Below are 24,786 nucleotides of genomic sequence, written 5' to 3'. Positions count from 1 at the left end.
ATAATCTAGAGGGGTTTTGGAGCCAGCCTTTGGACGCAATTCCCAGAAATAAGGAGTGACAAAGAGTGAGCAAATGTTCTCTTGTACAGCCACGACAATAATCAGGTGGTGAAAGGCCTTGTAGGAGGAGAACATGTTCAGAGGTAAAAATGTGTGGGGGGGCAGGAGTGCTTGATGAGGAACCCAACGTGGTTGTGGAGAGTCTCCCCTCTTCCAGTTATTGTGCCGTTCTCATCCTCCATCCCACAGAGTAAAAAAAATACTCAGTAAAAGCAAAGGGGTATAGAGAGAAACACACTGACACTACTGGCCAAGTAAGAACAAAATCCAAGTCAATGCTGAAGTACTCCTGTCCATGTTTTTCTATCCTCCTGCGTGGAAAGTGGCGCCGCATGACGTCACACATAAACAGGAAATAACGATAGTGAGCGGTGCTGTGGAGAAAGAATTAAGAAATCACGACCTGTCGGATTTAAAATATTAACACACAAATACAATGTAAAGCTATCAGTAACAGTTAAGACGGACGAAGTCTGAGTTTGGTCCCAGTACGACGTGTCGTTTTCCCAGCTCCAGGAAATCAGCAGGCTCAATGGTCCAGAACGGCACAGATCAGGTCCTGCAGCACGTCAAACCTGTGAGTCACGCTTTGTGCTAAGAAAGACTTAAGTAGGGGAGACCGGGGATAGTTGTAACATTTTTGACATTTCTGTCTGTAAATTGGAGCTCTTTTAAGGTAGTGGATTCAAAATGTAATGCAAAGTATTTACATGTCTCGGCTATTAAATAGTGCAGCTATTTTCTCTGCAGCACAATTACCCATTGCATGGTATGGCCTCAAACACAAAGAGTGAAATGTTACAATTAACCCCATAGTCTGGGTTAGTTGTAACATATCCCGGGGTGAAATGTAACACAATGAAATAAGGGTACTAACAAAACATTAACATGTAATCTTTGTTTATTCAACACATGAATGCACTTAGAGCCATTTATGTAGCTGTGTGTGTGTGTGTGACAGAATGCAGAAATCTAGCTTTTGAACATATTCCAACCCCCCAAAAAAGACAAATTATGGAATTTTCTGTTTTCTGCAACTGAATATTTCATTAATTTTGGTTGGTCTTCCTTGCGTTTGGCCTCATTGGCTCAGTGGGCATTATAACCTACAACTCTTGCACCAATTTTGAACATAACAATGAAGCTGAAAAAATTTAGTTGTTCACCAGCATCGCAATTCCATTACTTTTTATCATGGCTTACCTTGGTGTGGTTTGCAGAGTGCTTCAGAAAGATGAGGAAATCTGTTTCTTGCACCCATCCTGATTTATTTCCACTACCAGTACTTCCTACTGGTCCATCTCTGACACAGTGTGGGAATGTGTATGTGTGGGAACACAAACAGTGGAGGAATTTTGTTCCCAATGGCATTAACCGCATATACAAAGGTGACCAGTGAACCTCTCTCTGCTGATGTCATTGCCCCAACTTGTTTAATATAAGTTAAAGTAATAGTGTGGTAAGTTGTAACATCTGCATTAACCCAGACTGTTGCTGTTACAACTGACCCAGACTCCTATAGCCATGAACTAGCTAACATTACAGCCAACGGCTAAAACATTAGCTCTAAAGACCTACACAGAATATATCCCCATAGACATACAAATAACATAATTTAAGTTTGATGAGTTTAACTGCAAAGCAGATAATGCTATTAGAAATTGAAATAAAGTAGAAAAACTTACTTTTTGGCATACAAATTACTTTTTTTCGTGTTAAATTGTTTGTGTTTGACAAAATGTGCTGATTTTTCACATGTGATAGCAGAACTGAGTTGGGCATGCACAGGATTAATCACATAATTTGAAACTTAGCCCTGATTGGAGAAATTGGAAGTGTTACAACTGACCCACGTTACAACTATCCCCGGTCTCCCCTACAATAACTAGAGTCAGTTATCCGCAAAAACAAACATGACGAGGTCATATTTGTTAGGATAAGACCATATGTCATTTATGTTTATTTATCCCAAAGTTGTGAAATTCAACTACAGCTGTCATAAGTGTGCGTGCGTGTGTGTGAAAACCTAGATGAATATGGAAATGCACAGTAGTTTATACAGGAACCATTTTCCTTGTTTTAGTTTTATATTGTTTTAAATGCAGGGAAAACGTGCTGCTGTTGTACTGAAGGGTTAAAGTACCAAATAATCATAAACAGCCAAAATAAATAAATATCTGCTTACACCTATGAGTAATGTTGAAAGCTCATTTATATTTTACAGGCTGGGCCGCAATCATTATAACGTTCAAATATTTTGATGAAAAATCACTCCATGTTTATTAGCTGGCAGATGTTCATCATCTTCTATGATTCCAGAGAAGTTTTATGAGAAGTTTTATGAGAACTTTTCTTTTCTTTTCTTTTCTTTTCTTTTTGAATAAATAGTTACCAACCCTTTTTTTTTTTCTTTAATTTTTACCTGTACCAGGTGAGCTGGGAAAGATGAGTACTGTTCATCGATCATGAAATTCCAAGTTTATAAAAGAAAGGTCTGCACATGCCTTCCAAGGTATGGCTGCATCTTCCTATTCTTGGTCGTGTTTGCCTTAAGCTTCGTGATAGATTTCATGGACATCCTGGAGGTGAGGAATTGTTTTTTCATTCATTTATACATCTTTTCTCTTACGCTTGTCCAATTCAGGGTCATGAGGGCTGTCCCAGCTGTCTTTGGGGAGGAGGCAGGGTGCACCGTGCACATAGAGACAGACAACTATTCACACTCACATTCACACCTATGGACAATTTAGAATCACCAGTTAACCTAACCCCACTAATTGCATGTCTCTTTATTCATTTATTTGGGACTTAAATCATTTTAGGCAGTGAGATAAGGTTCAAGAACTGTGTTTTTAGAATAGTTTCATTTAATGACAGGCATTGTTTTTGTTTTGTTTTTTTACATTTCAAAATTAGCAGTGTAGTTTTCTTGCCAATGGTTTCTGTATTTAACTGGAATGTTGTAAATATAACCAGCAGACATGATGGTGAAGGATTGATCTGTGAACTCTATGTGGCAAATAAATGTCTACCTGTGCTAACCAAGAAGCATTGTAAACAGGTGTATTTATCTTATTTCCACCAGTCCTGATACGAGAGTAATTCTTTCACCTAGCATGTAACAAATAAATCTAAACCAATTTAAAAAGTGATTGGTGATTATACCCCCACATTCCATACATTATACACCTCTCCAGAAGTCCCACAGTCACTGTGAGTGGAAACACATGTAAAAAATGTTTGTACAAAATGGCCTTGGGCACCTTAAATAGCAACATAATGGCTTCTTACACAAAAAATACAATTTCTAATCTGACAACTTAACTATAAACTTTGAAAAAAGTAACAAAATAGGAGTATATTTCACAAATAATTATTTTAAATATTGCTTCAGTAAAAATGTTTAAAATCCACAGTATACTACTAAAAGTTTTCAAATCTATTACAATCGACTGTGCTGTTCTCATTGTCAAATACAAATTCTTTTCCATTATGTGTATTTTGTCGTATATGATAGGAAAGGTCTAGAAGTTACTCCATAGTCATTTGCAATTACACTGTAAGGAGGGGAAGTCTTATTTCCTATTTACCCATTGGTAAAACTAAATACCTACACTAACTGAGCAAAAGAATGAGAAACAATATACAGAATCTTCAAGTTTTATTTGTTTTGTCCCTTTTACCAGGACAAGGTAACTCCATAAACCTTTTTTTAGGTTTGCCCCCTTATGATTGAGGAGACACGCTGAAGCTCACTCACCAGATAGCTTCCAACTCTCTTTACTTGTAAGCACAATCAATGAAGAGCAGTTACAACCCACTCTCTGAATAATGATTTGTATTCACAATGTAAGAAGAGAAGGTTAACATGCTCCATAATATGGGCTGCATCAAAAATATTGTGCAGTTAAAATGTGCAAACATCATTGTTTTTTTTGTTTTTTTGTTGAAAAACAACAAAAATCTATCTAGTACGACCATCTTTTTTTTTAACTACTCAGAAGGTACTCATTAGTTTAAAAAAAATAGATGAAGTATCCATCCATGTAATTTGAAAGTTTTGTCATAATTTCTTTCTCTTGCAGTGTATTTTTAATCTTTACTGTAAAAGTCCAGGTCAAAAGAAAATTAAACCATGAGTCACGGGCAAGCAACATGACTTACTATGTGTTAATAGACCTCTCTGCATTGACTCATACTTGTTATTAATCTCTGTCTTCCTTCTCTCTCCCCAACCGGTCGCGGCAGATAGCCGCCCCTCCCTGACCCTGCTTCTGCCGTAGGTTTCTTCCTGTTAAAAGGGAGTTTTTCCTTCCCACTGTCGCCAAAGTGCTTGCTCATAAGGGGTCATACGATTGTTGGGTTTTTCTCTATATGTATTATTGTAGGATCGATCTTACAATATAAAGCACTTTGTTTGTATAGCGACTTTTGTATTGATTTTGTGCTGTATAAATAAAATTCAATTGAATTGACCGTGGACCACAAATTACGCCCTTGGAACTGTTCTGTAGGATGGATGTCTGGAAAGATGGCTGGCTTTGTTGCCTCATTGTCCTAAATAGAGCCAACATTGTGATAAAGTGCATGTTCATGGTAAATCATCTCTTTCTGTCAGTTTAATGTTAATGTTAACCCAGACAAACCTGAAGTAACTCAGATATTGGAACAAGCTCGGGTTTAGTGCACTCATTTGTATTTGACATCTTCACTGAATAGTTTATTAATTTTACTGAAGATTGAAGATCAAGCAGATGTGGATCATTAGACATTTGTATTGGCACAAATAAGACATGAAAGTAGGAAATACAATTTCAAGAGAAACGTTTTATTGTAATTTGTTAACTGCTGGCCATTTATTTGATGGATTTTTGTGTCTGCTGTGCTCTCTCTCTGTTTCCCATTTTCAGAATACTGTGAAATCTACCATCCATAGCTCATATGCAGACAGACATTATGACTTCTGCAAATTCCAACCACTGTCCCTTAAGGAGACTCGTGAAGAACACCTCCTATTAAAGTCCATCGCTTGGCCTGAAACTCCACCTTTACCATTTCCTCATTACCTGAGCAAGACCAGTGATCCCTCACACAGCAGCTTCACCATTCTTTCAGGGAGGGAAGACGGAGAGTGGCACAAAGATGATAACCTGGAGATTCTGATCAAAATGTACGACTTCCAGGGGCTTCCAAAGAAATTTGGGGGAGACGTTTTACTTGCCCGGCTCCATAACCCGACTCTTGGTGCAGGTGTGGTAGGGCAAGTGGTGGATCATCTCAATGGCTCCTATTCTGCTGTGTTCTATTTACCCTGGGAAGGAAACGCAGAGGTTGAGGTGATGCTAAAACTGAATTTCAATGTGATCATGGTCTTTCAGTCAACCTTCCTTTTTAATACAATATGATCTTCAGACAAAGGTAGGATTCTCATTTCAAGATAGTAGACTAAACAAGACACAGGTGCAAACGATTAAAATAAGGATAGGGAAGTAAAATTCAGACACAGGAGACAACTTTCAAAGTAAAACACAGAAATGGTAACAGAATCTAACCAATCAGACACAATTCACACTTGACATAAAATGAACTAAATCTGAAAGCCAAGCTATAAACACTGAAAAAAAAGGTTTCAGGTCCTAAAAGGACATGGAAGTTAGCTCTAATTTGGCACTTGTCATGTTTAACTTTAAACTTTGTTAAAACTTCAACTGCACCCAGTCAAAAAGCCACACTCTAAAGCCGAGACCACATTTTTGTGCATGACTCTTACTGCAACCAACTTTAAGCATCAATATTATGTGATACATCATACAACCTCACTTCCAAAAAAGTATGGACGAAGTGATTTGCAAATATCATAAATCAAGATTTTCTTCATAATAGAACAATATAACAAGTTTAAACTGAGAAAATGTCCTGCTGTAAGGAGAAAAAATGTCATTTTGAATTTAATGGTAGCAATACATGTTGAAAAAGTTAGAACTGGGTCGTGTTTACCACTGTGTGGCATCTCTTCTTCTTTTAACAACTAAGGAAACCAAATTTTGTATCATCCTCACTTGATATAGGATTCTAGTGGCTTAACAGGCCTCATTTTATTTTCCTAATGTTGGTCAAAGTCTGTACTGTAGGTAGCCCAATTAAGCAGTATGTGACTCTTCTACTATGAAGCCATGGTGTTGCAAAAGATGCACTGTTTGCTTTTGCATTCTCTTTCTGAAACATGAAAGTCTTCCCATGAAAATGCCATCATCTAGATGGGAGCATATATTCCTGTAAAACCTGTAGAAGAACGGATCCTCCCACCAAGCACTGATGATGCTTTTCCACATGTGCAAGCTGCCAGTTCCAATAGCATTAATGTGGTGCGCCTGACATCAGAGAAGCAGGCTTTTGAACGGAGTGCTACTAACATGTTTCCTTTCCTCTTTATTAGAATTTCAATTCATATGACCACAGAACAGTTTTTTCCACTTTGTCTTAATCCAAATGACCTTAGCCCAGAGATGATAGTGGTGTTTCTTTATCATGTTCACATGTTGCGTCTTCTTTTCAGGATAGATCTTTAACCTGCACTTGTGAATTGCATGGTGAACTGTGTTCACAGAGTGATTTCTGGGAGTGTTCCTGGGGTCACACAGTGATTTCCATGACAGAATTATGCATGCTGTCTGTAAGCCTGAAGGTCATAGCTATCTAATATTTTTTCCCCTTATCCCATGCTTACAGAGATTTCTCCAAGATGCTTGATGATATTATATATTGTAGGTGCCGAAATATGCTAAGTGTTTTCAATCCTACATTTTGGAGCATTGTTCTGAAATTGTTCCACAATTTGTAATTTTTGCATATTTTCTTTTATTCAAAGAAACTGGGCCTCTCTGAAATGTTCTTTATACCCAAATATGTTACTACCATGTTGCCCATTAATCTAATTACTGCCAAATCCAACTGTGTTTTAGTAGAGCTCACTTTTCCACTTTTCTTTCCATTATCCCAATTTTTTTTGAGATGCTGCCATCAAATCCAAATTGAACTTCTATTTCTTAGAAAATAGTCAAATCTTCAAACTTCTAAAAGTATGTTTAAAATGAACAAAGAAAAAAAATGTATATATATAAAATGTATTTCTGTTCCCTTACAGATAAATACTCAGAGAGTGCACTGGTGTGGTAGCGGTTTGCACTCCTGGAGTACTTCTTTTGCTTGTTGATTTCTAAAGCAACTAAAACCATATTAATACTGATAAGATGACCACTATACATCGATATACATGATGTCTAAAAGTGTGGTTTGCATATTTAACTTCAACCATTTGTTCTTGTCATAAGCAGTATGCCGAGGCATGATCATTATGACGTCATCATGATCTAAGGGAAGTTTAGCTGTGCTGTATGCCAATCCACAGGGAAATACACAAATAGGAATGTCATTCTTTGTCCTCCCAGGTAACACTGGTTCACCCCAGTGAGGCAATCACAGTGCTGCGCAGTCTGACCAGAAAACACCCTGACAGGATTTACTTCAAGAGCTTCTTCCGCTCAGGCTACATCAATGAAACTACTGTCTGTAACGTATGTTTGCGTCCAACCCAGCAGCCTGTGTGCAACTACACTGACCTCAGTACAGGCGAGCCGTGGTTCTGCTACAAGCCAAAGAATCTGAGTTGTGATACCAGGATCAATCACTCCAAAGGAAGGCTTAAAAAAAACCTCATGACCACAGAGACCCTTTTTCAAAGGTGTGTATATGCCACATTATCTGTGTGACCTAAATGGGGAATTTCTAAAGTCGAGGCAAAAAGTGGGTTTTGAGGCTTTTCTTCCAAAAAGCTAATTATTTACACTCTGATATGAAGAAAACTTCGTCTGTACTTGTGTTAATGGTAAATGGGCAAAAAAAAGGGTATTTTTGTTTTGTTCTCTGCAATCTAAATCATTTTGTTGCGTGTGCTTTGCCTCAGTGATGTCAACATGAAAGTCTCCATTCCAGCTTCAGGACCTTCCTGTGTCACTGTTTTGCCAAAAACTAAAGGTAAATTACAAGTTTTCCAATTTTTTACATTTTTTTTAGTAGTATGGAGTAAGCTAAAAGTTTTTGGATGCGATGTTAGTGTTCATGTGGAGAGATAATCCCTAAGAAGTTTTTTTCAGTGCTCCTTCAGAAGCTTGACTGCTACACATGGATCACTCCCTGGAAGCCATGTTCTGTGCCCTTGCAGTGCTGGGTCTTCGTAACTGTGTCAAAACACAACTTGTCTTGATCTCACAATTTTCTTTGCACTGTGTGTGGGCCCACAGTTGTGTGCTGATACATACTACATGTTCAGTTTCCAGTGGATATACTCAGACTTCCCAAAATGTTACAGTACAGCTGTCCTTCAGGAATTCACCTGCACAAACCTGTAAATGTCAAACAGTGACTACAGTTCCAGTTGATCTCCCACTGGATGTGCTCTCTGCACAAATTTAAGGTCCATAAGTAAATGTAAGTGATTATAACAGGACCTTCCAGATGCAATTTAAAAGTAGCTGCAACAGAAGAGTGTCATAAATGAACCATGAGCAAGAGATAAGGTTTTTGGTTTTTCTGACTAGTTTCCAAAATGTTTTGATCACAACACAAGCTGCACTTAGCAGATAAAATGCTGAATGAAGTGCACCCTCTCTCTTTAATCTTCAGTTTGAGGCAAGTTTTCAACATCCACATATGTGGTGAGTTGTAAGGTTTACAATCAAGACAGATTATGATATGTTCAAAGCTGCCATGATTTCATGTAGATGGCCACAGGGTTAAACTGTTCCAAAACTAATATAGTGGTGTGAAGTCTTGCATCTGTAGTATGATGGTAGAGTGGCTTTTTTTCTCTGGAATTTGCTTAGCTTACGCATGATTGCCACAGTAAGATTAGACTTATCAGCTGGTTAAAAATATACTATTATTTATTTTTTAACGTCTTCTCAGGTTGGTCCATGGTGAGTAGGCGCACTGTGAAGTCTAGACCCTCTGGGTATTATTTCCACGGTGTGTGGCGAGCATTACGTGGCCACAGAGTTCCTCACTTCAACACTTCCTCAGCTATCACTCAGTGTCTGAAAGGAAAGGTGGTTCATATATACGGAGACTCCACCGTCAGGCAGTGGTTTGAATACTTTAACGCAACACTACCAGGTAGCTGCTCCACAAACCTCTCTGGCAACAATTTGATTTTTTTCACAGTGAAACTTAAATCATTCTCTCTGTATTATTTTCAGATCTTAAGGAGTTTAACCTGCATAGCCAGAAAAAAATTGGACCTTATATGGCTCTAGACTATGTGAACAACATCTTGGTGACATACCGCTGCCATGGTCCTCCTATCAGGTTTTCCAAAGTCCCAATCAGCGAGTTGCGCTATATTGCCAACGAATTAGACAGCTTGACTGGAGGCAGCGATACCGTCGTAGTTCTTGGCATTTGGTCGCACTTCAGCACTTTCCCCGTTGAGGTCTACATCCGGCGTTTGCAGAGCATCCGCAGGGCGGTGGTGCGGCTGCTGTCCAGGGCTCCAGATACACTGGTTGTCATTCGGACTGCAAACCCAAAAAATCTGACGCTCTATGAGACAATCACTAACAGCGACTGGTACTCGCTGCAGCGTGACAAGGTGCTCAGGGCCATGTTCAAAGGACTGAATGTCCATCTGGTGGATGCTTGGGAGATGGTCGTGGCCCACAACCTGCCACATGAACTCCACCCACAGCCTCCAATTATTGAAAACATGATTAATGTTCTCTTGTCCTACATATGCCCTAAAAAAGGTGGCTAGATGTGATTGTTTTTCAGCAGCCCATGCACACACACATTTATTCCTTGCTTATTTATAACAGAGATAAATAGTAATGAATAATTAAACTGAGCCTTTGGATTCTCATGCAACAATCCAGGAAATACTGGAACTCCTTATCTGACACACAAGCAGGATTTACATAAGGGAATATTGCCTCATACAGGCTCATTCCAATGAACCAATCTATGACACACTATGAATGTTTTATTGACAGTAGGTTGTAATTCAAAGTCACTTATTGAGTAGTTTACTCATTACCACAAAAGAAGTAAGCTTCACTATGCTGCCTTGCTTCCAAAGAAAATGTGTTTCGCCACAGTCATCTTTTCAGTGCAACTCTTATTGTGTTTTCTGCAGCAAATCAAATAACACAAAAAGGCAAAATAAAAACGTAAAAAGGGGTAACATTGAGCAAAGTTAGAAATAATTCAAATGTTTGCCATAGATATATATTCAGGTGGACATAAAAATACCGAAATTAATGCTACTAAGAAGGGACATAAGATGGGATATAACATCTCGAAATAGTCACTGATTGTTAATTTAATAATGCTAAACATTACTTTATAAAATATGTAAACCCTGTAAAATGACGTCAGATTTTACACAACACTGCCAGTGAATTTGCATCTATTTCTAGAGTACTGTTGGGAGCATTAATCTGACTGACTTCTCAGGTATTACCTCTAGAGTTAAGTGTTTACTGAAAATATCACAAGACACGTGAATGTATTTTCTGGATTCATGAAAGGACAAAAACAAGAAAAATGTTCTCCAGCTGAATGAAAAGAAAAAGGAAGTCCTTGTCTTTGCCCGTGACAGATTAAGTTAATGACAACTTAGGTTCTCTTGCCACATTTGCTAAATCTTCTATCAGGAACCTTGGTGTAACGTTTGACTCTGTCTTCACTGTCAATGCTTACTTTAAATCTCTGGTTCGTTCTTATTTCTGTTACTTGGATCACCAGGTTGAGTTCTACTGTGTCAGGCTTTGGATTGATATTTGTTATTTATGCCTTTATTTTATCACATCTGGATTACTGTAAATTCATTGTTTACTGGTTTTAATAAAGCATCCTTGGAATGCCTGCAGGTTGTTCAGAACGCTACCCACATACATTAATCCAGGTGCACTGACTGAATTATGCTAAGGACAATTTGGAGAAAAATTATTTATACCAAAAGCATGACCTGTGGTCAGATGAGACTAAACTAGGTCTATTTGGGTAAAGAGATACTGCTCATGTTTGAAGAATGAATCCATCCACAACCCAAAGAATACCGTCCCCAAAGTAAATATGAAAAAAAGATATGAGAAGATTTTGAAAGTAGTCAGCAGCAAAACTTGGGTTCTCGTGTTCTCTTTCAACACGACAATCTCCAAAAATATACGTTGGCATTCTGGTCTGCACATAGCCCTGACTTGAATCCCATTCTCAGGGGTGAAGACCAAGAACCATGCCAGAAGATGGTCAAATCTGGAGAAGTTTAAGAGATTTGCCAAAGAAGAATGGTCTAGGACTGCTCAGGTGGTGCATGTGAGACTTGTTGAAAAAGACAACAAAGGACTGCTGGCTGTTATCCAGCAAAAAGGATTTTCAACATAATTACTGGCAACAGAGGGGCTAATAATGTTGACTCTGGCATATTTTAGTTCTTGTAAAATTATTTTTAATACATAAAAAGAGAGGGTAAGCAGTGCTTTAACAGGAAGAGACCTCGGGTAGAACTTGATTATCTGGAAGGCATGTTTTTCAGTTTAGTACAGAAATGACTAAGCATTAACAATACACTGATTTTCATGCTTTTAGCATTGTATTTTACATATCTCCTTCACAGTTACTTTTCTTAAAAGCTTTGTTGAAAGTTTTTTGCAGAATGAAAATCAGCACTTGATAATTTGAGGAGGTTCCTTTCACACCGACTTGATCATCATTCTTGTGGCCTTGGCTGAGTATGGTGCAGGTGGTTTCCAGGTGCGCCAGTGGAGGCCCGAAGCCCAACCTATGTGTTCACCGTAGGAATGCCAGTCACCGTTTAGATTGGCGGACCCACACTTGCTGTACCACCACCCGCCGCCCTCTGTAACGGTACATGCTCCAACAGCAATGTCACCAAAGATGCAGGGGGAGCAGCCATCATTATCGCGGTCAACTGTGCTAAAGCCATAGCCATTCTGATCAATGCCTTTATAGGCACCACGGATGGCATCACCTTTGGATAGAGTGGGAAACAAATCAAGAAAAATGAATTTTTAAAATTCACAGGGTTTCTTTAAAGTACAAAAAAAGAACAATATCTAACACCTGATTGCATTAACAAACAGTGAGTAACATTTATGTGTATATAAAAAGCAAAAGAAATATGGCGACAGTAAAAACTTCAACAGGCTTCAGGCTTCAGTACCTGCATTTCCACGGTACTTCCCAACATGTAGTTTGAACGCAGTTTTCTCATTTCCCAGTCTAAAGTTTTTGTACTCAGCGAAAGCAGTCCCATCTTCATGATCCCACAGATCCACCCTCATTGTCCACTTCTTGGACTTGTCTTTGGTAAGATAAAAAATCTTATTCAGCCCGAGCCAGTGGTCCTCTGAAAATCAAAGCACAAAGAAATAAATGGTAAATGGCCTGTATTTGTATAGTGCTTTATTTAGTCCCTAAGGACCCCAAAGCGCTTTATACTACATTACACTACAAAGAAAAGATTTAATATTTTTATGTTAGATCCATTCTTGATCTCTAGGATTATATATCACTACATCATAATAATAATCATTGTAATTTATTTACGTGTCAGGTTTCCAAAGCCAGTTTTATATGCTGCCCATTTTCTGTGGAAAGAAACGGCTCCTCCGCTTCGTTTTTGAAACACCGTCCAGCCTCCATCTGGATGCATCTCACAGTAAACCTGAGTAAGAAGTTCATTCACCACATATTAAGAAATTCAGCTGGCATTTACTTCTACTTTTTATCTAAGGAGCAAGAAACATTTTAGAATATGGCCTACAAGTAGTGGAGTAATTCACCTGTAATAAATGGAAATTGAATATTTTATTTGAAATTACAATCTAATCATACTAACCTATGAATACTTAAAAGTAGGTACACTACAATAACTCGGGTTTTTACAGGAAACAAAGAAATTATTATATTGTATGTTAAGTACAGTGTAAGTAATTTTAGCTTGTGTAAAATGTCATGGTAATTTTGCAGAAAAATAAATATTTATGTATCTTACATCCATTTAGATAAGGGGAAATTACACCCTTGGTCGGGGCTATATTATCGAGTATATAACCAGAAGCTCAGTGTGCTTTTTGTCTAACATTATTGTTAACTTAATAGTTATGAATATAAAGTAAACTGTATCCTGTTATCTATAACCAAATGAAACCTTGTTCTGGTGAAATCATTTGATAGATAAATTGCAGTTATAGTTTACAGTGCTGCTTCTGTTTGCTGTGATCTTATAAACATGACTTTGTTATTATTTCTTGGCTCGATCGATACCTTAAACTTGGTCGCGGCTCCATTTGGCTGGATCGTATAAACGCCACTGGATGCTCGTGGTGACAGAGTCTTAATCTGTGTGCAGTCTGTTCCTGAGGCGTACACCATAACAGAAAGAAACACAATAAGAAGCAGAAGAATAAGACTGAAATAGTATACTTATCTGAGTAATAACAAACAAGATGATCCATACCTTGAGGAGAACCTGCTTTGTCCTGTCTCTAGCAATACAAAGAAACAGTTTTAAAGTGAGTCTTAACCTCGTTTAAATATCCATCTTAAATACTGACAATACAGAAGCAGGACAGACCAAGTAGGGAAAGAATTTTAAAGCTCTTACTTTTACCCCGGCCTGTTCTGTGCAGCTCGAAAGAAATGCCAGGATGAGTCCACAATACACAACCAGACTCTTCATTTTGACCTGTGTTTAAAACAGACCAGACTGTAAACAGTGTTTAGTCCGATGAAAATTGCTGGTAACTCTGCTCTCAGAAGATGACTGGCTGCTCAGAGTAACTCTGTCCTGTTCATTACTGCAGCAGTAATAGTCAACAGTTTTTTCTCCAAACACATACTTGCGTGTTAGGTGAACCTTAAACCCCGTCTCAAGATTAACAACAGCAGCAGTCCCTTTATCCAATAGCTTAACTACCACACCCCCTTCACTGCTATGACAAGCGCGTCACTTCCTACCTTAGGTCAGTGTGAGTGTGACAACTCAAATCTGAACAACTGATGCAGTCATCCAACATGAACTGCACTGTTCTCTGAAAGAGCTTGTTTACCTAATGTTACACAACTTTCACAATGCTAATTTCTCAGACCTCTCTGGCTACACCTCTCTCTAACATTCCAACTGAGTAGTTCTATTTGCACAGCAATAAAGTCAATGTTTGTGGAAGCCAGTTACAGACATTATCTTTTTATTGACTCGGATAGCAAGGGATGTTTACAATTGCTCCTTTGGCGTCTGTAGTTAGAAAAATTACATGTTTCCCTTAAATCTAAATTTCTCTTCAGATATTGTTATTCCCCAGAGACTCTGCTCAGTCATTTCTTCTTATTCTTGAAGATGATAAATTTGATGTAGATATGAAACTGAAAGAATAAATTCTAACTACTTTTAAGCAATTGCCTAACTTTTTATTTAATGGCTCCACCAGATGAAATGTTTTAACCATTTAAGCATGGCACCAAATTTTCCAGTTATTTATGGTTTGTAGTAGTTTCAGTGATCGCCAGGTGTCCCATGAGACGTGTCGTTTTAAGTAAAATGTTTTTGCAACTTTTAACTTCAACTTTTTACTATGAAACACAGAGGTGCCACAGTTCTCAAACCAAACTCTGGAAGTTGATCAAAAAACGATTTATGTCTTATTTTTCCAAATGTTTACAGTAACTTTGGATAAAGCACTTGTGAGATGCTCCACATTTCCCTTGTGTATCTGCGATAATGTCTATATGTACTCTAGCAGGATGATCTTTGTGGTTGTTATGCTACAATCACAGTAGGAAAAACAGTGGTTGGAGAATGCAACACAACCAAAATTACTGTGTATGGTGCGCAATGAACTTGGTTGTTTCGAGTGATTGTTTCGACGACGGGGCCAGCATGACGCACAGGGTGACGGCTGAGGGAGTTGCATGCTTAATCTCTGGGTGACCTTGGTTAGAGCAACTACTTCCAACTGGTTTTTGACAGCAAAGAAATTGCAATTGTTTCTAGGGAGGTTGCAATCTACTCTGGTGTGACTGAGCCATTAAATACAAAAAAGCTAGACTGTGGTGAGTAGAGCAGACAATAATAGCAATTAAGTATGTTATTGTGTGTACCCAATAGGGTAAGCATGAACATGCATGAAGATTGTCACACATACAGCGATTATCAACAGCTATACATATAATTCTTTTGATTTTCATATTTATCATCCCCCTGTGAATCCAATGTTATTTGTTTCCACAATGGAATTTCACCACTAAATAGGGAATGAAGAAATTGAAAAATTTGATGTAATTTGGTGTAACTTGGTGTACCTATTTCTACTGGTCATGTCATCGAGTCAAGTGCTGACTTGGAGTCAAAATTGGGACCAGTCATTGGTTGGGAGCAATGGGACATCTGCAAAAGGGATGTTTAGTGCAGCTATCAAGTTGAAAGCTATCAAGTTGAAAGCTAGCAGTTACAGTATTAACATTTTATAACCTGTTACCTTGGTCTTGAATATTATTAATGGAATGACCATAAAAATGACCATTTTTATGGTCTTTTTTTTTTTACCTCTTCTTTTGTGGCAAACTAGTAATGGAGTGGGCTCATTGGAGGGTGAAAGAAGGTATCTTTTGTAATTAACTGATTTAAGCCTTGTGTAACAGAGATGACTGTTAAGCTGTGAATGCTAAGTTATGAAATTTGGGCATGTGCTATGGTACTAAGGTTTATCCAATTTATTGTAAATCTATTGTGTGATATGTGTAGTGTGGTGTATTTTCCAGTTGTTTAATGATTCAAAAGCTGTATATTTTAATTATATAAAACTCTAAGTAGCCAATTATGACCAACTGTCACCAACATGATTATCACTATTGTTTTCATCAGCAGTGATTTTTGAATTATTTGCCACAATTATTCATCGGTTTTAGTGACAAAAATATTTTTAATGCACTGCCATCTACACCAAACACTGCTTTCGCATTTTCTCACCTGTACAAATCTTTACATCCAAGTAAAACTGGTCTTCCGCCTTCCTCCTGCTTTAATTCAGTGCATCTCTTATCAGAAAAATAAAAAATTGACACCAAAACTTAAAGAAATTACATCAACAGGGCATTGCCTTCACTTTTACATTGTCCTACATTCCTGCTAATTAAAATTTCTTTGCAGGAAATGTGTTTAGTATAAGTCCTTCACTACATGCATTGTAGGGGGGGGCGTGGTATGAAAAGGGGAAAAAAACCCAAAGAAAATGCTTGGACACTGCTAGCATGGGCGCCCACACAAAGGCAAAGCAGGAGATGAAGCATCGCTGAATATGTTTCCAAAACAACTTCATTCTAAGCAAAGACTAGAAAATATGGTGAAGCATATCTTCCCTTTGGCTTCACCTGCACAAGTGCCAAGATAGGTCTCCCTTGCATAATTGGTTTTCCCTTTGTTGGAAGCACGCGTTGGGCTCTTCAAATCGCGGACAAACAGTATCCCACATTCTTAATTTTTAGTTCACAAACACTTCTTTAATGACTAACTACTGACATTTTGGGGATGTTAGCTCTTTATACAGTAAGGTTACAGTGGGATACAAATAATATCAGGCTGATCCTGCCACGATTTGTTCCCTCAGTTCAAATCACGGACTAACAGTATCCTACAGTTGTTTATGTTTTTAAACCCATTTTGCACAGAGAGGCATTTTTTGACAAATGTATTGATAGCAATGTTGAATATTATTATCCATCCATCCATCCATCCATCTTCATCCGCTTTATCCGAGGCCGGGTCGTGGGGGCAGCAGCCTAAGCAGAGAGGCCCAGACCTCCCTCTCCCCAGCCACCTCCTCCAGCTTATCCGGGGGAACACCAAGGCGTTCCCAGGCCAGCCGAGAGATATAATCTGTCCAGCGTGTCCTGGGTCTGCATGCCCGGAACACCTCACCCAGGAGGCGCCCAGGAGGCATCCTTGTCAGATGCCCGAACCACCTCAGGCTGGCTCCTTTCGATGTGGAGCAGCAGCAGCTCTACTCTGAGCCCCTCCCAGATGGCCGAACTTCTCACCCTATCTCTAAGGGAGAAGCCAGCCACCCTTCGGAGGAAGCTCATTTCTGCCGCTTGTATCCGCGATCTCGTTCTTTCGGTCACTACCCACAGCTCGTGGCCATAGGTGAGGGTAGGGACGTAGATCGACCGGTAAATTGAGAGCTTCGCTTTTACACTCAGCTCCCTCTTCACCACGACGGACCGGTGCAGCGTCCGCATTGCTGAGGCTGCAGCCCCAATCCGTCTGTCGATCTCCGGCTCCCTTCTCCCATCACTCGCGAACAAGACCCCGAGATACTTGAACTCCTCCACTTGGGGCAGGAACTCATCCCCGACCCGGAGTGGGCACTCCACCCATTTCCGGCTGAGAACCATGGCCTCAGATTTGGCGGTGCTGATCCTCATTCCCGCTGCTTGACACTCTGCTGCGAACCGTTCCAGTGCGAGCTGGAGGCCCCCATCCGATGAAGCCAACAGAACCACATCATCCGCAAAAAGCAGATTCTGAGGCCACCAAAGTGAAAGCCCTCCGCCACTTGGCTGCGCCTAGAAATCCTGTCCATAAAAATCATGAACAGAACCGGAGACAAAGGGCAGCCCTGGCGGAGCCCATCACCCACCGGAAACAAGTCAGACTTATTGCCGGCAATGCGAACCAAGCTCTTGCAACGGTTGTATAGGGATCAAATGGCCCATAGCAATGGGCCAGACACCCCATACTCCCGCAACACCTCCCACAGGACAGCCCGAAGGACACGGTCGAATGCCTTCTCCAAGTCCACAAAACACATGTAGACTGGTTGGGCAAACTCCCATGCACCCTCAGGTATCCTTGAGAGGATAAAGAGCTGGTCCAGTGTTCCGCGACCAGGACGAAAACCGCATTGTTCCTCCTGTATCCGAAGTTCGACGAGTGGACGAACTCTCCTTTCCAGTACCCTGGCATAGACTTTCCCAGGGAGGTTGAGGAGTGTGATCCCCCTGTAGTTGGAACACACCCTCCGGTCTCCCTTCTTAAAGATGGGGACCACCACCCCGGTCTGCCAGTCCAGGGGTACTGCCCCTGATATCCACGCAACATTGCAGAGGCGTCCACAACGTCCTACAACGCCCAGAGCCTTCAGGAACTCGGGGCGGACCTCATCAACACCAGGGGCTCTGCCACCAAGGAGTTGTTTAACTGCCTCAGTGACCTCGCCCCCGGAAATTGGCGGGTCATTCCCCTCATCCCCAGACTCTGCTTCCTCCCCGGAAGACGTGTCAGTAGGTGCACCGGGTCTGTCCAGCGTCCTCCCCCGCCACCTGATCCAACTCATCACCAGGTGGTGATCAGTTGACAGCTCAGCCCCTCTCTTTACCCGAGTGTCCAGAACATATGGTCGCAGGTCTGGTGATACGGTTACAAAATCGATCATCGACCTGCAGCCTAGAGCGTCCTGGTGCCACGTGCACTTATGGACACTCTTATGTTCGAACAAGGTGTTCGTTATGGCCAAACTGTGATTTGCACAGAAGTCCATTAACAAAACACTGCTCGGGTTCAGCACGGTGGCACGGTGGTTAGCACTGTTGCCGCACAGCAAGAAGGTCCTGAGTTCAGTTCCAACATCAGGCCGGGGTCTTTCTGTGTGGAGTTTGCATGTTCTCCCCGTGTCTGCGTGGGTTCCCTCCGGGTACTCCGGCTTCCTCCCACCGTCCAAAGACATGCAGCTTGTGGGGATAGGTTAATTGGATAACCCAAATTGTCACTAGGTGTGAATGTGCAAATGAATGTGAGTGCGAATGGTTGTTTGTCCCTGTGTGTTAGCCTTGCGACAGACTGGCGACCTGTCCAGGGTGTACCCCGCCTCTCGCCCTATGACAGCTGGGATAGGCTCCAGCGCCCCCTGCGACCCTGAAAAGGATAAGCGGAAGTGAATGGATGGATGGATGGATGCTCGGGTTCAGACCAGGGAGGCCATTCCTCCCAATCACGCTGTCGTTACCCACGTGAGCATTGAAGTCTCCCAGGAGGACAACAGAGTCTCCAGGTGGAGCACCTTCCAGCAATTGATTAAAGCAAAAATGAAAGCTTTCACGTAATGTCAAAATTGAAAAGCTTCGATTTTTGAGTTCATATATTTGTTTATCTGACTCAGAGGAGTCAGTGCCTTACCAATCATGAACCTCACTGCACGTCACTGATGTGAGTTATGAAACACTGCTTAATCACTTATCTGGATTATGTGTTAATATTTTTGACTTTGTTTTGTAAAGAGGTTGAAAGGAACCAAAATAGGAAACTTCCCTCATATTGAGTTCTTATCTCCACCAGAATCCCAGCGTTGATGTTTGACGGGAATGCATTCTGAAAGCTGTCTGTGTCTACTTAAATGAAAAGCCAGATAACCTGTTCAAGGAATTCTTGGTAAGTTAAAAACGGAACGATCAGTTATTTTCCTTTTTTTTAATTTGGGATTGGAAATGGAAGGTGGACTTACTTGTCCATATGTATATGTAATTAACTTATCTTTTTCTTTTATTTTTATTTATGTGGATCTTGGAGCAAGCAGAGAAACAGAGAAGCTGACTTTGGGAGTCTATGTTGTCAGACATGAAGGAGCAAGCTCTGCAGATACACCTTAGGACATTGGTGTCATCGTAGAAGGATGCACTGTGCAGCAAGCTCTTAGTGATGTGGCAAAGGGTTGTGCCCTCCTGCTTGGACTAATCTACACTCTAAATCTGAGCATTTGAATTTCTTCAGAAGGTACTGATGGAGTTAGATGGGAACAACCTATCCATGAAGGTGCAGGTTCTGAAAAACAAACTGCTTGAGTTTGAGCAGCCTGCACTCTATAGTTCTATAGAGGACACTGAACTTCTGCAAGGCCTTTCACTTTTCTGCGTTCTTTGTTCTTGGACCTTTACCAACATCCAACTACACTGAAAAAGACTGCTCCTAACTTTGGACTTCAGTTTAAGTTTTGAAGCAAAGGTTATTTTTCTAAATATGGACAAAAATGACACTAAAGTAATTTCTCCCTGCTGTTTGCAGGGCTGTATTGTGGGCTTTTCATTGTAGCCCAATCAAGTTTACATTAAGTCATGTTAATGTTAAAAGGGCGATTGTGGCTCAAGAGTTAGGAGTTCGCCTTGTAATCGGAAGGTTGCCGGTTCGAGCCCCGGCTTGGACAGTCTCGGTCGTTGTGTCTTTGGGCAAGACACTTCACCCGTAGCCTACTGGTGGTGGTCAGAGGGCCCGGTGGCGCCAGTGTCCGGCAGCCTCGCCTCTGTCAGTGCGCCCCAGGGTGACTGTGGCTACAATGTAGCTTGCCATCACCAGTGTGTGAATGTGTGTGTGAATGGGTGGATGACTGGATATGTAAAGCGCTTTGGGGTCCTTAGGGACTAGTAAAGCGCTATACAAATACAGGCCATTTACCATTTAAAAATGTTGGAATCACAACACTTTCCAGTTTTAATCATTTCAGTTTAACACGACATTCTTTATCTTGTCTTCCTGCGCTTAAAATGCACTTGAATACATGTAAAGATTGTTTAGGAAAAAAGATCTAGAAGCATTTGAATTGCTCAAAGTGTGCTTCAACAAGTTTTACACAAAGTGTTATTAAAGTTAGGTTAACTGAATAAACTTGTGTTCGATTTTTTAAATTTACAAACTTAAATAGAGTAAGTTGCAATTCTGTTAAAGTGATTTAATCCTATAGTTTCAGTAGAGCGTGTTTTGGGTGAGTAGATTTATCAGATTTACTTAAAATTTGTTGTTCAAATTAAATATATCATACATTTTATATTTCACTAACCCAGTTGTGTGGAACCGGTTGACATAACTGGGTGGAGTAAATACAACATTTTATTTCTTAGAGTGTATAGAAAAACATATTATAGCTCCCATATCAACAGCCATAAAAGAGGGGTGGCCATTCTTATGGCGAACAATATGTCATTCGAACTCTTTAAAGAAATAAAAGATAAAGAAGGACGGTACATTGTTGTAAAGGGCAAAACCTTAAATAGTGTCTTGACTTTTGTCTGTATATATGCACCACCAAATAGTCCCAAATCATTCTTTAAAGATCTTTTTGACCTAATCTCAGTGGAGGCAGAGGGAATTTGTATTTGTGCAGGGGACTTCAACGTAATATTGAATTATAATTTGGACACGACTAGTCAAACTAGATGCAAAACACATATAAGCAGACACTTAAACTTGACACTTGAGGAAACGGGACTGGTGGATGTCTGGAGATTACTGCACCCTTCACAAAGGGACTACACACATTACTCAATTCCACACTCAGTGCACACCCAGACTGATTATTTTCAAATGCAAAAGGAAGAATGTCACAGAGTGTTAGACTGTAGAATCGGGGTAGCGGATGTCTCAGGGCATAATGCGATTTTTTAAACAATTCAGTTGGACTCACTTCCAAAGAACACGGTTTGGCACCTTAATGTTGGGCTTCTGAATAATTTTAAAAGAATTTTTTTTTTTAAAAGAGCTGGAACAAATCTTCAGGACTAAAAAGGACACCATAACACAGAAACAAATTTTAGAGGTTAAAATACAAATAGAAAATTTATTGAATCAGGAAGCAGAAAGAAAGGCAAGATATTTGAAACTAAATTATTATGAGATAGGCCCTAAATCTGCCAAATTATTAGCTCGCAGACTGCGAAAACAACAGATAGATACAGCAATACACAAAATTAGAAACCCTATAACTCAAAAGTTGGAAACTAAACCGGAAGAAATAGAAAACATTTTCAACAATTACTACCAAAATCTCTATCTGCAAGAAGGAAATGTAGATGTACAATCAATGAAAAACATTTTGTACTCCCTAGATCTACCTACCATCGGGAAAAACCAAAACGAAGTACTTACTAAGGAAATCACAGTAGAAGAACTGAATAAGGCAATCAGTAGACTGAAAGCCAACAAAACCCCAGGCAGTGACGGGTTCCCCGCAGAATGGTAAAGGTATTTCGGGAGAAGCTTAACCCTATATCCTGCTAAGAACTCTGAATTGGACATTAAAGAATGGCCAGATACCCCCGTTGTGGAATGATGCTATCGTATCTTTGATCCCCAAGGAAGGAAAGGAAGGATGTAATATTGTATCTGAGGGACTTGAACACCTCCCTTCCTAAGCTTCTGGAAGTAATAGCAGAATTTCATGAATGCTCGGGATATAAACTAAACATCGCAAAAACACAAATGATTCACTTCAATTATGTACCGAGCAAAGAAATTAAAGAAGGCTTTAATATCAATTGGAAAACTAAAAAAATCAAATATTTGGGTGTCTTCATAACAAGAAGCCCAGCTTCATTGTACATCCATCCATCCATCCATCCATCCATCTTCATCCGCTTTATCCGAGGCCGGGTCGTGGGGGCAGCAGCCTAAGCAAAGAGGCCCAGACCTCCCTCTCCCTCCAGCTTGGAGGAGGTGTACAGTTCATTGTACAGTTCAAATTATTTTCCAATCACGGATGATATTAGAAAAGACTTGGAGAGGTGGTCAACATACCCATTGGACTTTAGCAGCAGAATAAATGTGATAAAAATGAATATAATGCCAAGGCTGCTGTACATTTTCCAGGCACTGCCGGTTGAAATCCCATCTCAACAGTTCGAGGCCTGGGATAAAATGTTGTCGATATTCGTATGGGGAGGCAAAAAAGGCAAGAATACACTTCTCCACCCTGCAGTTGCCAAAGGACAAAGGGGGTGCCCAACCTTAAATTATATTTCCAGGCAGCACAATTACCCTTTATGCCTATGGTGTGATAATTCATACACTGCAAAGTGGAAACAGATTGAGACACAAGATAGCACGGACTATAATGTCCAGACACTGTTAGGAGAAAATACCTTAACTGACATTATTAAGTCAAAACTCGATCCCATATCCCAGTTTTCATTACAAATGTGGTACTCTACTGTCAAACATTTAAAACTGCAAAATGGCCGGAGGAAGTTGAGATGGATAGCCTTGGACAAGAGTTTTAAACCAGGACAATATGACTGCTCTCTGTTTAATTACCAAAAAGGACAAAGTTAGGAGCTTTCAAGAGCTTAAGGACATGTTTGAATTGGAAAACCAGGATTTTTTTCGATATCTACAACTTCAAGATTATTACAATAAAGAGATAGCTGAAGCTGAGATGATTAACCCTCTAATTGAAACATTGTGCGACGCCTACCAGCAGAAAACTACTAAACTAGCATCCAAATTATGCTCTAATTTGATGAAGAATCAAAGATTTACCTCTTTATATGTAAAGACAAAATGGGAACAGGAACTAAAACTATCAATTACAGATGAAACATGGTACCAGTTATGGGGTTCACTTCAAACGTCTACAAATCCCCTACAGTGACGGGAATTTAATTGGAAATGTCTTATTAGGTTTTTTATCACTCCTCACATTAGGAGTAAGCAGTTGGGCATACAGCACCCTTGTTGGCGAAACTGTGGTGAAATGGCAGCTAACCACTCCCATATCTTTTGGTCTTGTTCTAAAATTAACCCATTCTGGAAAACAGTGAATGATACCTTACAAAAAGTCTTTGGTTACAAGGTCCCTGAGGATTGTACTGCTTTATTTTTAGGAAATATTGATGATAGAGTTAAAAGAGAGGACTTATATTTAACTAAGATTCTTCTTACTGCAGCAAGAAAAGCCATTACCAGGCTGTGGCTTAAGCCTGAGGCCCCAACTTTCCTTCACTGGACAAACATAATTCAAAAAGTATACATAATGGAAAAATTAACTTTCGCATTGCGACTGAAACTACAGCTCTTTACTCAGAACTGGAAGAAGTGGTCAATGTTTATCATTTCTGATGCAAGAATTGACTTTACTCTCTGAGAACTGTCTCTTATCTGGAAACCATAACAACAACGACATGTAGTCCTGTAGATTTTTATGGATGTAACTTTTATTGTTATTATTAATATTATTATTATATGTGTGCTTTATCTTTATCTACCTGCATATAATCTGTACGAGGGGTTCAGTGGAAAACCAAATTACTGTCCTTTATGTGTACAAACGTTCTAATCTCTACAAATTTTCAACATGAAGGTTTTGGTTTCACATAGGAATCTTAAATTTTAATTTAGTTTATGATCAAATTCTAACTAAGAAACAAAATGCTAATAAAAAGAGATTTGCAAAAAAAACAAAAACAAAAAAAACATTACCTTGTATGTATGTGTGTGACTGTCCTTTATATTCTTACTTTTGTCCACATGATTGCTGGGAACTGATAAGGAAGCAAAGAAAAGAAAGAGCTGTTATGTAACCAAGCTCTTTTGCCTTTCAAACTTTAAACACTAAAGTTTGTACCTGTAAAAAATGTTTAACCTTTACTATAATCCTCCTTTAGAGTATCAGCCCACAGTTTGAGTTTCATTCTCATCAGTATATCCTCAGTAATAGCAACAGCACCATCGTAGCCAAATGTTTGCACCAACAGATCCACAGTGCCTGTTCTGTCCATCCCATCAACCCGAGACTTTGGAATGTGTGTGAATCCTTTCAAGTAATGTGCTCAAGCACATTACTTGAAAGGTACCAGTGGAAAGTCCTGAGTTGCTCATCGACCATTTCTTCCAAA

General features: G+C 39.8%; 2 protein-coding genes across 4 annotated transcripts; one reads left to right on the top strand and one right to left on the bottom strand.

Moving 5' to 3' along the window:
- Nucleotides 1-390: 390 nt before the first annotated feature.
- Nucleotides 391-10,977, top strand: LOC101471372 (NXPE family member 3). Of its 2 annotated transcripts, XM_004573950.2 has the most exons (7): nt 391-637; nt 2,492-2,645; nt 4,971-5,396; nt 7,509-7,801; nt 8,024-8,094; nt 9,025-9,231; nt 9,315-10,977. In XM_004573950.2, the coding sequence occupies exons 2-7, from the start codon at nt 2,526-2,528 to the stop codon at nt 9,866-9,868; spliced, it is 1,671 nt and encodes a 556-aa protein (XP_004574007.1). In that variant the 5' UTR covers nt 391-637; nt 2,492-2,525; the 3' UTR covers nt 9,869-10,977. The 2 variants fall into 2 exon arrangements, with proteins under 2 accessions (XP_004574007.1, XP_012771066.1); XM_012915612.2 differs by lacking the exon at nt 9,025-9,231.
- A 560-nt stretch (nt 10,978-11,537) lies between these two features.
- Nucleotides 11,538-14,043, bottom strand: LOC101471666 (angiopoietin-related protein 5). Of its 2 annotated transcripts, XM_004573952.6 has the most exons (7): nt 13,977-14,043; nt 13,742-13,822; nt 13,595-13,622; nt 13,402-13,493; nt 12,682-12,799; nt 12,296-12,481; nt 11,538-12,103 (listed from the first exon to the last, which is right to left on the bottom strand). In XM_004573952.6, exons 2-7 carry the CDS (start codon nt 13,814-13,816, stop codon nt 11,805-11,807), a joined length of 798 nt encoding a protein of 265 aa, XP_004574009.1. In that variant the 5' UTR covers nt 13,817-13,822; nt 13,977-14,043; the 3' UTR covers nt 11,538-11,804. The 2 variants fall into 2 exon arrangements, with proteins under 2 accessions (XP_004574009.1, XP_004574008.1); XM_004573951.6 differs by lacking the exon at nt 13,977-14,043 and having other exon boundaries at nt 13,742-13,916.
- Nucleotides 14,044-24,786: the final 10,743 nt, after the last annotated feature.

The sequence above is a fragment of the Maylandia zebra genome, linkage group LG17 (assembly GCF_041146795.1).
Source record: "Maylandia zebra isolate NMK-2024a linkage group LG17, Mzebra_GT3a, whole genome shotgun sequence".
In the NCBI taxonomy this organism is placed as follows: domain Eukaryota; kingdom Metazoa; phylum Chordata; class Actinopteri; order Cichliformes; family Cichlidae; genus Maylandia; species Maylandia zebra.
This window is presented reverse-complemented; position numbering and strand designations above follow the sequence as displayed.